This window comes from Channa argus, chromosome 8, assembly GCF_033026475.1.
Source record: "Channa argus isolate prfri chromosome 8, Channa argus male v1.0, whole genome shotgun sequence".
Classification (NCBI taxonomy): domain Eukaryota; kingdom Metazoa; phylum Chordata; class Actinopteri; order Anabantiformes; family Channidae; genus Channa; species Channa argus.
The window spans coordinates 9,678,489-9,691,467 of NC_090204.1; the positions used below are offsets into that span (position 1 = coordinate 9,678,489).

The window sequence follows — 12,979 nt, forward strand, 5'->3', positions numbered from 1 at the left end:
GCTAGTTTGTTTGATCATTCCGTTGTAATTGGTCAGGGTTAATTTCTGAACTGATTATTTTTAGGAGCTGTGTGATTGAAAAATGAACATTACGATGTGGAATTTAAGTTAAAATGGTTAAATGAAAGCCTGATAATGTAGGATGTCTTCATGCGCAACTATTTCAGTACAAGGAGAGTTAATTAAAACCCTACGCGATTAGAGGATTTTTTTACAATCGATTTGCAAATAAAAAAGGAAATAATAGTTACAAAAGCAGCACATAACCTAAATACGTTCAATTCAAATGCTGCTTTTCAGCTTTACTATTATTATTATTAGTAGTAGTAGTAGTAGTTTGTTCTAAAGAGCTGTCACGACTTTCAAAGCCATAAAAATAATAATAACAAATTTATTTTTCAAATTCACAAACATTTATTATTCTTGTCATTACAACAAAAATGACCTATGAACATTTAGGTGCTTCTCTCTATTGGCAACACATGACATACTGTATGTTTCACAGATTAAATTGTGAAATATATAGGAACGAACAACAATTAAAAGGTTGAGAGAGGTAATGCGCTCTTTATAGACCAAAACCACACAGCCTACGTGTCCCACGACCACATAAAATGACACTGTCACAAATTCACCATGTGGAGGAGATTTGGGGGAGTGGGAAATGGTTATTTTTGTGGCAGAATCCCCCTTTATCTCCATGTGCTTTCTAAGTAAAACCTGAGTTTGCCGTCTCTTGTCAGCCTATGTCAACAACAACAGTGCCATTTTATCACAAAGCACAAATTAAAAACAATAGAAATCATAATAAAATTCTGAATTATAGTTTAAAAAATCGGATGCCATCCACGTAACCATGAGTGAGAATTTTAACTTATGGTAAAATAAATGGATCATTTTTCTTCCATTGACAAATGAAGTCCACATGCCAGTTTGCAGGGCAGCATTATTTTAAAAACGATCCTTCTCAAAGTTTCTCTCCCGTGTTTTTTTTAATATTATACACATATTTACAATTCATAAATAAACTTTTTTTTCTCATCTTACATTGTTAAGAAAAGGGGAGAGCCCAAACACTCTTATTTCAGCAAGAATGTTCAGCCTACCTTCACATAGGACGACGCCACAATTTGGCTTTATAATAAGAGAGTTTGGGTGGACATGGTTTTTAGAACGTACAAGTGTTCATATTCGTGTTCTTGCTGGAAAAAGTCTGACTCTGTGGCCCAGGCTGTAATATGCTGTCCTGTGATAGGTTCAAGTGACTGGAAGCCGAGGCCAGAGCAGGGGTCAACATGGCGAGGATCTGAGCCTGACTGCCGGGCTGGGCACTGTACGTGGAGGCGGTGGAGTTGGCGGCGCCGATGATATTGTCAATGGAGAATGAAGGGCGAGTTGAAGTGCTGGAGTCTGTCTTGAGAGGTGGCAGAGACGGACTTAGTTGAGGATAAAAGGGCTTTCTTAAGTCGGTCCCTAAAAGAGAGGGTAGAGGATGCGGAGCAGGGAATATGGAGGCTGAAGAGGGCAAGGTGCAGGGGGCGTTAGGGAACGGGAACGAACCACCTGTGTGGTGTGGGTGATACGGGTTGTGGGCTGCGTGAAAGTTCTGCAGTTGAAGTCCATAGTTGTATCCATAGGGACCGTATCCAAACCCAGGTAGAAAGCCACCTGCGTCCCTGAGAATTTCGTTACTCTGGTGCCTCTTGAAGCGCTTCCTCCTGCGCAAGAAGCTCCCGTTGTCGAACATGTCTGCAGAATCCGGGTCGAGGGTCCAGTAGTTGCCCTTTCCGGGGTTTCCGGGCTCCCGTGGGATTTTCACGAAGCAGTCATTTAGGGAAAGATTGTGGCGGATTGAGTTTTGCCAAGCGGGAAATTTCTCCCTGTAGTAGGGAAATCTGTTGCTGATGAACTCGCAGATTTCACTGAGTGTGAGACGTTTCTTGGGGCTCTGCAAGATGGCCATAGTGATCAAGGCGATGTAAGAATACGGTGGCTTCACAAGTGCACTTTTTCTGGGTTTTTCCCCAATCACGGTGCCGGCCTCAGCGCTGGAACCCATGTGGTCTGAGGGGCAGTCAGAGCTGCTGAGGCCGGGGGAGGAAACCCTGTCGGCCGCGTTCTGGGAATAATTGTCGTCCGAGTCATTGTCCAAGTTGAACTCGTGGTGAATGTACTTTCCGTCCTTTCCAACAGATATGTCTCCCCCAACCACATCGATGTCCACATCTTCGGACAATGCAGAGCTGTCGGACATATCCGTCCCTAAAGTCATCCTTGGAGACGACGCTTCTCTTCCCCCGTTCTCCCAGGTTTCCTCCTGCTCGGGTCCGGCGAGGCTTTTGACCAAGACCGCGAACACACACGCTCTTCCTCTCCCTCTTGCAACCACACCAGACTTTGCAGCAGCTCTAATTCCAACAACTGACTGCACACATAGTTAGACTCGTTTGAAAAGATAAATAACTTATTGACCTGTGGATTCGATGACTCTCTGAGAGGTTGGTCAACAGTGGCCGTGTGAGGTTTTCATCAAGCAGAAAACTTTCGGACTTAAAAAGTCAAAAATCAGCGATCTTGCACCAATGTGCACTTCGGTTGTTCTCAAACGCGGTGGTTGTCTCTGTGATCAGTTTGCACTGTAGGTCACTTTAAAAGCCACTTCTGGATTTCCAAGTGTCTCTCCAAAATATCTTTTTACGCACGGGATTGGGTAGATATCCAGCCAGACTGTTACACTATGCTCCTTAGCGCTCAAAAGGTATTTATAGGACCACGCTGATCACGTGGTCTTCGAGTCACTGTTACCAGGAACTGGACGGAATTGCCCTGCAAAAAGTAATATTTATATCTTTGCCTTGAAATAAATAGAAAAACACAGCGCCGATTTATAAGTTGTACATAGGAATATTATTCATTTTTCAAGTTTATTCTTACTTTATTTTAATTTAGAATATTTGGAAAATAAATCAACACAGTGATATCTGTTTAATGTATTTATATCAATGCATTAAACCCAAGGAAAAATTCTCAGTTAAAGTTTGTTTCATTTTTCATTTGAGAGTTAAAAAAAACATACATTTATGTGACAGTAAATAAAAGTAAAGCCCTAGATAATTTATACTGAATTCTAATCTCCCTTTGGTTTATACTGTTTTATAATCCTAGAAGCAGATCTGTATAATGATAATAATAGGAATAATAATTCAAATAAGATGAAGAAGAATTCAACTTCTTTTAAAACGAAATATGGCAAACTCAGAAGTGAATTACAAACAATTAAAAAATTTAAGTAACTTAATAACAAGCTGTCAAATTCGCTAATATGGGCAGATTAACCTCATTTTTTTGTTGTTGTTTTATTTAAATTTGTTTCAGGTCTAAAAATATGTGTATGTGTGAAAGTAGTATTTGTTTTAGAATTTCAAGTGGTAAATAAATTGCTTTCCAAACGGAGCTTTTAATAACGCTTCTAATAAATTGGCTTACTTGGTCATATAGAGTTTCCCCTCGAAGATTTTGGCCATTGGCCAAATTCCCTGATCACTTCTCACGGGTTTTGTGTTGTCCTTGTCAGAAGACACAACATTATCCCCCTGCATTTTCTGCATAATTCAAAAGGGCACACAGGGGTACAGTCAGCTGAAACCTGCTCCAGCTCGTCTTCTTCAGGAGTAAAAAGCAGCAGATGACAGTGTGCAATGTATCTGTGTGTGAAGCAGAAGCATTTTATTACGCAGTAGAAACACTGAGCTATTGTAATGCGCCACATCAGCACCCCATCCATCCTATAGGTCAAACAACATTCGGCATAGTTTTTTTTTTATTTATTATTGATCAGTTTTCATGTCATCTCTTCACTAAATCTGTGCTGTGTTTATTTTTTTTTTCAGACTGCATATGTGTTTTAATCTGCTGAAACCAACGACTGTTCAACTGAGGAATCAAGTTGAGGCCAAGCATGCAGCACATTAAATCCTCTGAGCCGCCTCTCCTCTTCTGTGACCTGCCTGTCACAAGCCTTTTAAAAGCTCAAATAGACTCACTGAGACCCGTGTGACAGCTGCCAGACAGACATGACACATTAATTTCTCTAGGCCTCACAAACAGCCGTCAATTCATACTTTTCTTTTTAATGTCTCGACTTTCCGAAGGTTTCGAGGCAAGGAGATGAATGTCATTGACCTCTGCGACATTGTAGATTAGTAAAGATTAATTATAAATTAATTACTTTGATTTATTTTATTATGTCTTTGACTTGCCAACATTGGGCAATATTGTAGCTATCAATAACAGTTAATCATGAAATGTGAGTACGTGCACCTTTATTAATAGTACAATTTTTGCATATATCACGCATAAAACCATTATTATTTTCATTATTATTTAATTAAGCCAACTTTTTGCGCGTTTAATTTTGATGGCATATGGATAAAAGGTAATGCTTTTTATTTCTTCAATTTTTTAAATTCCAATTTTAAGAAGTGTTTCAGGTTTACAGTGGTACGGCGAGGTTTTTGTCACACCTACGTGTAAAGAGGTTGTTTCTCTGTATTCGACTTTATGGTGTTGAGGCGCCCTCTGCTGTTAACAAAGTGATTACAATTAAATTCAGTTATCACTCAAAATAAACGCGTACGTCAAAGTTGTCAAATCATTTGAAACTTTCAAATTTCAGCTGGAGTAAAAAAAATGAAAGCAGAAGTTTAAAGTCAGGTCAGCTAATAGTTAATTTTTAAAATGTGATCTCCCCAAATTGGCAAGGCAGTTGGCAAGGCAGTGGTCCACGGGCCACAGGGTCAGTGGTTCGATTCCTGGTCCCTCCTGGCTACAGGTCGAAGTGCCCTTGGGCAAGACTCTGAACCCTAAGTTGGTACCCTGCATATCGTCATTAGGACACCTAGTTTCCTTCCAGCCAAGTTAAATAAAATGCTCCACTTGGAGGTGCTGAAGTTACACCAGCTACTGTGTGAGTGTGGTCGTGTATGTGTGTGTGTGTGTGTGTGTGTGTATGGGGGGGGGGGGGCATTTTCAACATTGTGATTTTTAATATATAAAATTAGGTGCTACAAGTCCCACTTTATCCAAAGCACTTTACTGCGTTGCTTCTCATTCACACATGACCCACCAGGAGGAATAGGATACAGTGTCTTGCCTTTGGCATGTAGACAGGAGTTGAATCTGATTCTATATGGTCCATGGACAACTGCCTTACCAACTGAGCTATAGCTTCAGTTCTTTCATCACTGTAAGGATGCATCAACATCTTTCACCATGCTTAGCTTTTGAGGTCATGCAATATGTTGAACTATATTATCAAATGCAAAAGAGCAAGAAACTTTTGACACCAACTGCTTCAACTCAACACACCTGTACTTACAACAGCACTCAGACACTATCACTAGTTTAAGTGTTGTTAAATAAAACGTAACTATCCACTAGCAATTCAATACAAGCAGATATCTTGAGTTCCTTGTGAAATATTACTCAATGTTCTGAGATTTGCGCTTTGACTTTTCTATAACATTTTAATTCTTTATGATTTATTTTTTTTAAATTATACTTTGGAGGTTTCACTAATCCATGTATTTATCAGGCTGTTTTAATTATAAATACAAAAACACAATTATTTAATTACTTACCCAAAAACAAAGAACAAAGAAAATCTGAAAAGCAACTTGTTGCTGATACAAATGGTGAATTGGGATTAAAGGGTGTGTTTCAAGTACCCTCTGATTTAAAATAAAGGTATTTTTTTAGCATAAAACTGGCATATATAATTCATCTCACAAGTAATAATATGCATGATTATTTATTGATCGTTAAAAAACAAAAACGAATAGTTATATTAATTAACAATAACATTTTGAATACAGTGGAATTGAAATAAAGGGAAACATCTAGCTGTTCAATCGAACAAGTTATTCAAATTTTAATTTCAGTTAATCTGAAGTTAATCTCATTTTTCTGACGTTGAAGTGATAAAGACTAAAGGCATACCAAACTTTATTTGTAGGCTACAACATCTTATTGTGTTGGTGTTGCTCTACAGTGTCTGAGTTTTGACAAGGCCTGGACTGGTTTTAAATCCAGATGTGTTGTTTGCACTTTATTTGCTTGCTGCGTGAGAGGTTCCTAAGAATGAACATCTTTAATACGAATCGCCTGGTATTTGTATTACATTCTTAGCTACTTTATTCATCTTAATTATGAGAAAATGGAGGTATAGCCTACAAATCGCTATATAAATCCTTTATACCGTTTGTTTGTGTAACAAGGTAATAATAAAGAGCTAGTATAACTTTACAATAGTCTAGTATTTCTCATTTATGAATATACGAAATAAGCCCAGGTCAAAAAAATAAGACTAAACATTTAATTTATAACCTATTTATTTTCAGTTGCATACCCTATTATTTGTAGTTCGCCGATTATCAATAAATTATTGAAGAATAAACAAGAATAAACCTAACGAGAATTCCATTCACACATATTTCAGCTGCCATAAATAAAGACCATGCTTTTAAAAAAAAGAAAGAATTTATTTTAGACGACCCCTCTTTAGCAATAAAATCACTTTTAATAACGTTTTACATCAAAAAACTATTTACATGAGAAAATAGAAAACTTTGAACAAACATGAACGAAATGTGTTATAATAAACTACATGAAACTGATGGAATGTGTCATACGGATTTAAATGGCTTTGCACCTTTTAAATAGGAATGTTGTATCAGCAGGCTCGGTCATAATGTCACATGAATAGAACACTTGGTGACACAATAACAGGCCTTTTCGAGGCATACGGGAAATTATATGCCTTAGCGTCTAATATGTCAATAATATTCCAATAGGTTATGATGGTAATTGTTTAATATGGACTCAGTGAAAATGTATTTCTTTAATGTTTTCGATAATGTATGAGGATGATTTCTAGCAAAGAATATCTTACATATAACGCTCTAATCCTGAAGCAAAGTTGGCCTGTCTCATGTAGGTGTTGTTGTAGGAGTTCATGGGACTGGAAAGGCCCAGCAGCTGCTCCGTGTGTTCGGCACAGGAGCCCGGGCGCAGGGCCGGCAGAGAGAGCCGGTTGCTCGAGCAGTAAACTTGAGAGTTTCCCGGGGAGAAACCGTTCTGGGTCATGGTGGGCAGGTTTGTGGGAGAGGTTGAGGAGGAGTACGGGTAACCGGTTCCCATATTGGAGGTGATGTTCCCACTGTTTCTGCTCAGCATGTTCGCTGAGGGGCTGACAGTCTGGGTCTGGAAGCACGCAGACTGATCGGTGCCGGTGACCGAACAGCTGGAGGTCATAGTACCCAGGTCACCTCCGCCAAAGCCGAGGGCTTGAGAGTTGAGCTCTCCCCCCGTGCCGCTCTGCACCACGGTCTGCTGGCTGATGATGTTGTCGATGCTGAACATGCGCGTCTGCCCTTGGCCGACCCCGGCGGAGGTCTGGTAGTGATGCAGCATGGCTGGATGCGGGGATGTGGCTGTCAGCTGAGAACCATAACCAGACCCTATGCTGGCGTACAGGGTGTTTGGGTACGAAGGTCTGCCCATTGGGGTTGGGGTAAAGGCGCTGGAGCTCTGCATGTACCCAGGGTAGGTGCTTACATCTGTGCGCTTGAACCTCTTCCTTCTCCTCAGAAAGCTCCCGTTGTCAAACATGTCCTCAGCTGCGGGGTCTAAAGTCCAGTAATTACCTTTACCTGGTCTGCCGGGCTCCCGGGGGATCTTTACAAAACAGTCGTTGAGGGTGAGGTTGTGGCGAATGGAGTTTTGCCACTTCTTTGAGTTCTCCCTGTAGAAAGGAAAACGCTCCATGATGAACTTATAAATCCCCCCCAGGGTGAGTTTCCTCTCTGGGGAGTTGGCGATGGCCATGGCGATGAGAGCTATGTAGCTGTAAGGAGGTTTCCCCCTTTGCACGGGCCTCTTCCTCCGCCGGCTCCCGGTGGGCAGGTGCTCCTCATTCTGGCCCAAAGCGGCCCCATCCTCCGTGTTGGGACTGTTACCTCTGGGCTCAGACTTGATCAAAATATTTTCCTTTGACCGGGCCTGAAGCACCAAAGGTGGCGGAGGCAGTGGCGAGTCCAAACTCACATTTGGAGACATGACAACAGGACTTGCCTCGACAGGCGACCGCTGCGTCTCCGCGGTCGCGTTGCACATGCCAGAAAAGTAAGAATAATTTGCCAGATTCATAAAAGAAATAAAACAAAGTTCTTCTTTTTTTTCAAAATAGACAACTGGGAAAATGCCCGTGAAAATAAGAAAGTTGCTGGTCCCCTGCCCCAAAAATAGCCCTCTCCTGCCCTGGTGTTTGGGTGGTGCGTGTCAGTCCAGGTGAGAGAAAGGCGTTGACAGTTTTATAAGGCAGGGCAGGAATGACGCCACTGGCTCAACAGTGACGATGGAGGCAGGAGGAGAAAGCCCCAAAGAAAGTTTTATCACTCTTTGATACATAGGGAACTTTAATTTGGGAGTTTTATTTTCTGTGTTTTGTTGTTGTAGCTTGTGTTTGCTGTTGTCTGTTTTAAAAAATATATTTTTAGCAACGGTTCATAAAAATATAATCTTTTTCTCAGCTCCAGAAGAATTTGAAAATAATAATCACCCCAAAAGATAAACTTAGTGATGTGATAAACATCAATAAATGTGGCCAGAGGTTTACTGATGACCCCGTCCTCCATGTCTGCTGCTGTTCTCTCTGGGCTTTCACAGACAGCTGAGTGCATATTCAGGGCAGAAACAACACTCACAGAGCTGATCTGTGTTACTCCAAACCCCAACAGCCAATCCACCAATTGAAAAATAATAACAAGCCACTCAAAACAAGCAATTGAGCTATCAAAGCTTTGGGGAGGAAAAGTAAATATCCATTCATTTCATTTTCATTTTTGGAGAGTGATAATCAAACAGTTCTCTGGCCAGAGAGGAGAAGTGTTATCTTATGGATTTTGGAGTGAAAACACAGTTGTATGTGCGGTCGGTACGCAGACAACACTTTAAACAAACACATGATAGTGAGTGATTATTTAGGTAAATAGAGGGTTAAAGTAAATTACAAAGTGTAAGATACACAGAGATGCGATCACTTTGAACTAAATGGGGAGAGGGGAGATGAATTGTTGTGAAGGATATCCAGTGGCAAGAAAAAGCAATGGGACCCACTAGTCACATAGCTCACCAAACACAATATTTCTAAGCTGATAAAACACAAGCAGTCATGTTCCATGTCTTAATGAAACACATCTATTATACACACAAAGTGATGTAAAAGCAACAGTGATTAAATAAATGGTTGAACCACATTGGCAACTATATCCTGTGTGTGCCACACTGCTTTTGCTTGCAATTACATTTACACCAAACACACTTAAACATTTGGGTTGGCTTTTTTTTAATTTGCTGTCCACTTACATTACATATATGTGTATTTATGCATGTGTGTAATAAAATAGGGTCAGATAGAGAAACTAAAGAGAGACAGAGATCTGATATTCACCAGTATTAAATGGATTTTCATTATTTGGTGCACAACTAGTTAGACAAATGAGAAATACGAAAAAAAGACAACACAATATCGTAAATATAGAGTTTTTGAGTGTTGAGTTGAAGTGGGGATTCAAAATAAATTAGAAGTAAAACAAGCAGCTACCCAATGTTGTGTTAAAGTGATGCATCAAGTCCAAGAGACTGTGTCAGTGGGGAGGTCCACAGCAGCTGTCCTTCTGACAGGAGTGACAGGAAAAAATATGGTCACAATAACCAAACCACAGTGATTAGTCATACCCGCCCACTGTACTTTTACTAATGCCTGTTTCCCCATCAACCACATCCCACCCCCCACCCCCGTCCCCACCTCCACAGATGACTGGACCCCTCACAACCCGTCCGCAGCTTAGACAACACTAAGCCCAGCTACCTACTCACAGCCAGTGGCTAACAGCTTCAGACAGGCGTGGGAGCAGGGCTGTATCCAAGCAGGATCTGCCCTCAGAGCTGCCAGGTCAGGCAGGACAAACAGGGGCTCAGGCCAGGAAACAGGACCTCTGCCTCGGGGCTTGCAGCCTCCTGCTAATCCCCCCCTCCCAAACTACCCTACCGGAGCCTCCCCACACGTCTCTGCACCTCTGAGCTCCCTCTGTTGTGATCACGTTTATGTTTTTATTATTTTAGACACTGTGGCACTTTACACATCCCTGCTGGCCTGCAACACTGGAAATCATACCAGCATCTACAAATTAAAAGTAAAATAGGATTGAAAATCTCATAAGCATCCTCCTATCTTCAGTCCTAGCAGTGCAACGTGTGACAAATTTATCAGAAAGGCTGCTGGTATCTATAACTTGACAATTACAGGTATCGAATTGCTTATGTTGTCAGCAAAGAACTTAAGTAACTTACTGTCCTTCAGAAGGTGCTTTGGTTTTATTTTGCACATGTTGCTTTACTTTAAAAAAGGGATTCTTTATCTATTTTTGAACAAAATCTCAGTGTATAAATAAGCAGAGGCTTATCGTCATACAATGAGTTGTTAGTAAGTTGATGAGTTTAATTTAATTATTGCAGGTTTCTTTATTTTCCATGAAATTACACTCACACACAAAATACATAAAGAAGTAAAAAATAATAATCACAGATTTCCCTTTTGCTTCTGTAAGATATAGGACTATTAGTGTTTGGTGAAATTTTCACCCATGTTTCTCTACAGTACATAAGTTACAGGTTCGCTTCCTCTTTTTCATAAAATCCTGATAAATAAAGAGGGACATATGAAGTTGCTGAGTAAACACTTCCATTCATTTGCAAAGTGGCTTCAGGGGACAAGGAGGAGGGGGGCATGAGAAAAAGAGGGGGAATATACGAGTGAGAGACAGAAAGCAAAAAAGAGGGAGACAGATAGAGAGAGGGAAACACACGATAGAGCACAACCTTTTTCTTGCTCAAGCTCATCAAGTACGGGCCAGGGATCCTGAAAACGCAGGGATTACCAGGGTGCTGGGACTGTGTTGGCCTGCGCCGCTTCTGCTCACTCCTGCACTGCACGCTACACTGCTCTGCTAAAGCAGAGCACATGGTTCTCACACACACACACACACACACACACACACACACACACACACACACATACACACACACACACACACAGCCAGTCATCCTTGGTTATTCATATTTGCAAAAACTCACATGGATGCACATGGACACAGAGATACATATTCACACACACAATATTTATCAGTGGTGTAACTGGCAACTCACAGGACTGTAAGCAACTCATACAAGTTCTGTCATTTTAATTTCAGTGTCCTTTCCAGCCTGTGTTTAATAATACAAATCAATAGAGCAACAGACTCCACTTGGAAATAGTTTTCCCTGCAATTCTTTATTCGTGGAGGAAAAATAACCATTGACCTACAATGCCACAATTAAAGACTTACATCAAAGGTTTTTGCCTTGATAACTGTCCCCAAGGCACCTACCAGGAAATCCCACAGCCTCCAGCATTGCAGCATGGAATGCCAGAATTATGCAGAAGATTGAACGCCAAGCTGGGGTCACATCCTGCGAAGATAAGCACAGTAGTTAAACAATTAGGAAGTGAGCAACATTTGGATGAGGCGTAAAACAAAGCTTCAGGTAATTTGATGCAGTCTTTGGTGCTGCCTTGAGACCAGTTTTAGCTCTCTCCAGTGTCTGTCTTCAAAGCTGTGGCTCAGCTTATGTCTACTTTTACGTTCACAAAATTTCAGTGACAACATCATTAGAGGAATAGTTGATCATTTTTGGAAGTATGTTCCATCACGTATTTGCACATAGTTCAATGAGAGGGAAAATATGACCTTTCTGAAATATGACGATTATTGTATGCTTCTCACAAACTCTGAAAGCATGTTGAAAAAGCCAGCTTAGCTCTGTCCAAAGGATTAAAAAATATATTTCAACTGCACTAATTTGTTATAACCAATACACCCAGGAAGTTTGGAGATTTGCTGGGAGGAACAAAATGACCAGCAGAGCCACCCAGGGATACTATGAAGGTAAGAAATAAACACTGTCCTAATTCTCCTCTGCTTACTAAGGTGAGCAAACACAGATCAGCTTAATGACTTAGTGCTAGAAGCTACTCTCTATAGTAAAGTCCAGCAAGACATGAGCAAACAGTGGAAATCATACACCCGTCTACTCTGGAGAGCTGAGGTAGCGAATGCAAAAGAAGTCAGTCCTATCTGCACTGTAAGGAAATGAAATGTATTATCACAAATCAAAGTAAATAATTTGAATAATTAATTTGTTAATTTCTGAAAAACTGGATATGCACATGGACAAGCACAATGCAAATCAGCATTTCTGTTCATTTATCCAACTACAGTAAATGCTGCAAATACCCATTGTTGAATTTACTGTCTGAGGCACTCTGTATATAATACATTCCTTGAAGGCTATGTGGACCAGACTGGCAGACTGGTTAACAATGAGTAACGGTGTGTGGGCTGCATGGCTGTCATGTGTGTGTGCAATCATTTGTGCAATCATGTGCATACATGTGTTATGAGAGCCAAAAACAGTATTTCTCTCAGTTCACTCTAAAAAAAGGAATAAGAGAAGGTTCGTCTAGCATTTTTATCACTTTAAATGTCATCCAGTGGCAAGTGTATCAGTGATGTTACGGTGACATAGACAAAACCTTCAGTAGACGTCAGAGTTTCGGACAAGAGACAGAGGTAAGAGAGGTGGGCTTAAAAAGGAGACAAGGGCATTCATTCAACAACTCAGCATCTCTTCATACTTCTGTCTTTCATCGTGCACTTCTCATTCTTTCATGTCAAGCATTAAACCTCAGTATTGAACAGGTTTTTGTCCTTTATTCAAGAGAAAAGTAAAAGAAAACCACCTTTGCATTGCACGTTTATACTATATAATCAAATACATAAATGACTGAGCCAGCAGGTCCATGCTTCTCATATTAGCTTCT

General features: G+C 40.5%; 2 protein-coding genes across 2 annotated transcripts; both read right to left on the reverse strand.

The window, feature by feature from the left end:
- Nucleotides 1-423: 423 nt before the first annotated feature.
- foxd2 (forkhead box D2) lies at nt 424-2,746 on the reverse strand. The gene has a single exon (XM_067514310.1). The coding sequence runs from the start codon at nt 2,270-2,272 to the stop codon at nt 1,169-1,171; it is 1,104 nt and encodes a 367-aa protein (XP_067370411.1). The 5' UTR covers nt 2,273-2,746; the 3' UTR covers nt 424-1,168.
- A 4,199-nt stretch (nt 2,747-6,945) lies between these two features.
- foxe3 (forkhead box E3) lies at nt 6,946-8,205 on the reverse strand. Its single transcript, XM_067514225.1, has one exon. The coding sequence runs from the start codon at nt 8,203-8,205 to the stop codon at nt 6,946-6,948; it is 1,260 nt and encodes a 419-aa protein (XP_067370326.1).
- Between the last annotated feature and the right edge of the window lie 4,774 nt (nt 8,206-12,979).

Excerpts from the sequence above, each read along its gene's own strand:
- foxd2 (XM_067514310.1), bottom strand. The coding sequence starts at position 2,272 with ATGACTTTAGGGACGGATATGTCCGACAGCTCTGCATTGTCCGAAGAT.
- foxe3 (XM_067514225.1), bottom strand. The coding sequence starts at position 8,205 with ATGAATCTGGCAAATTATTCTTACTTTTCTGGCATGTGCAACGCGACC.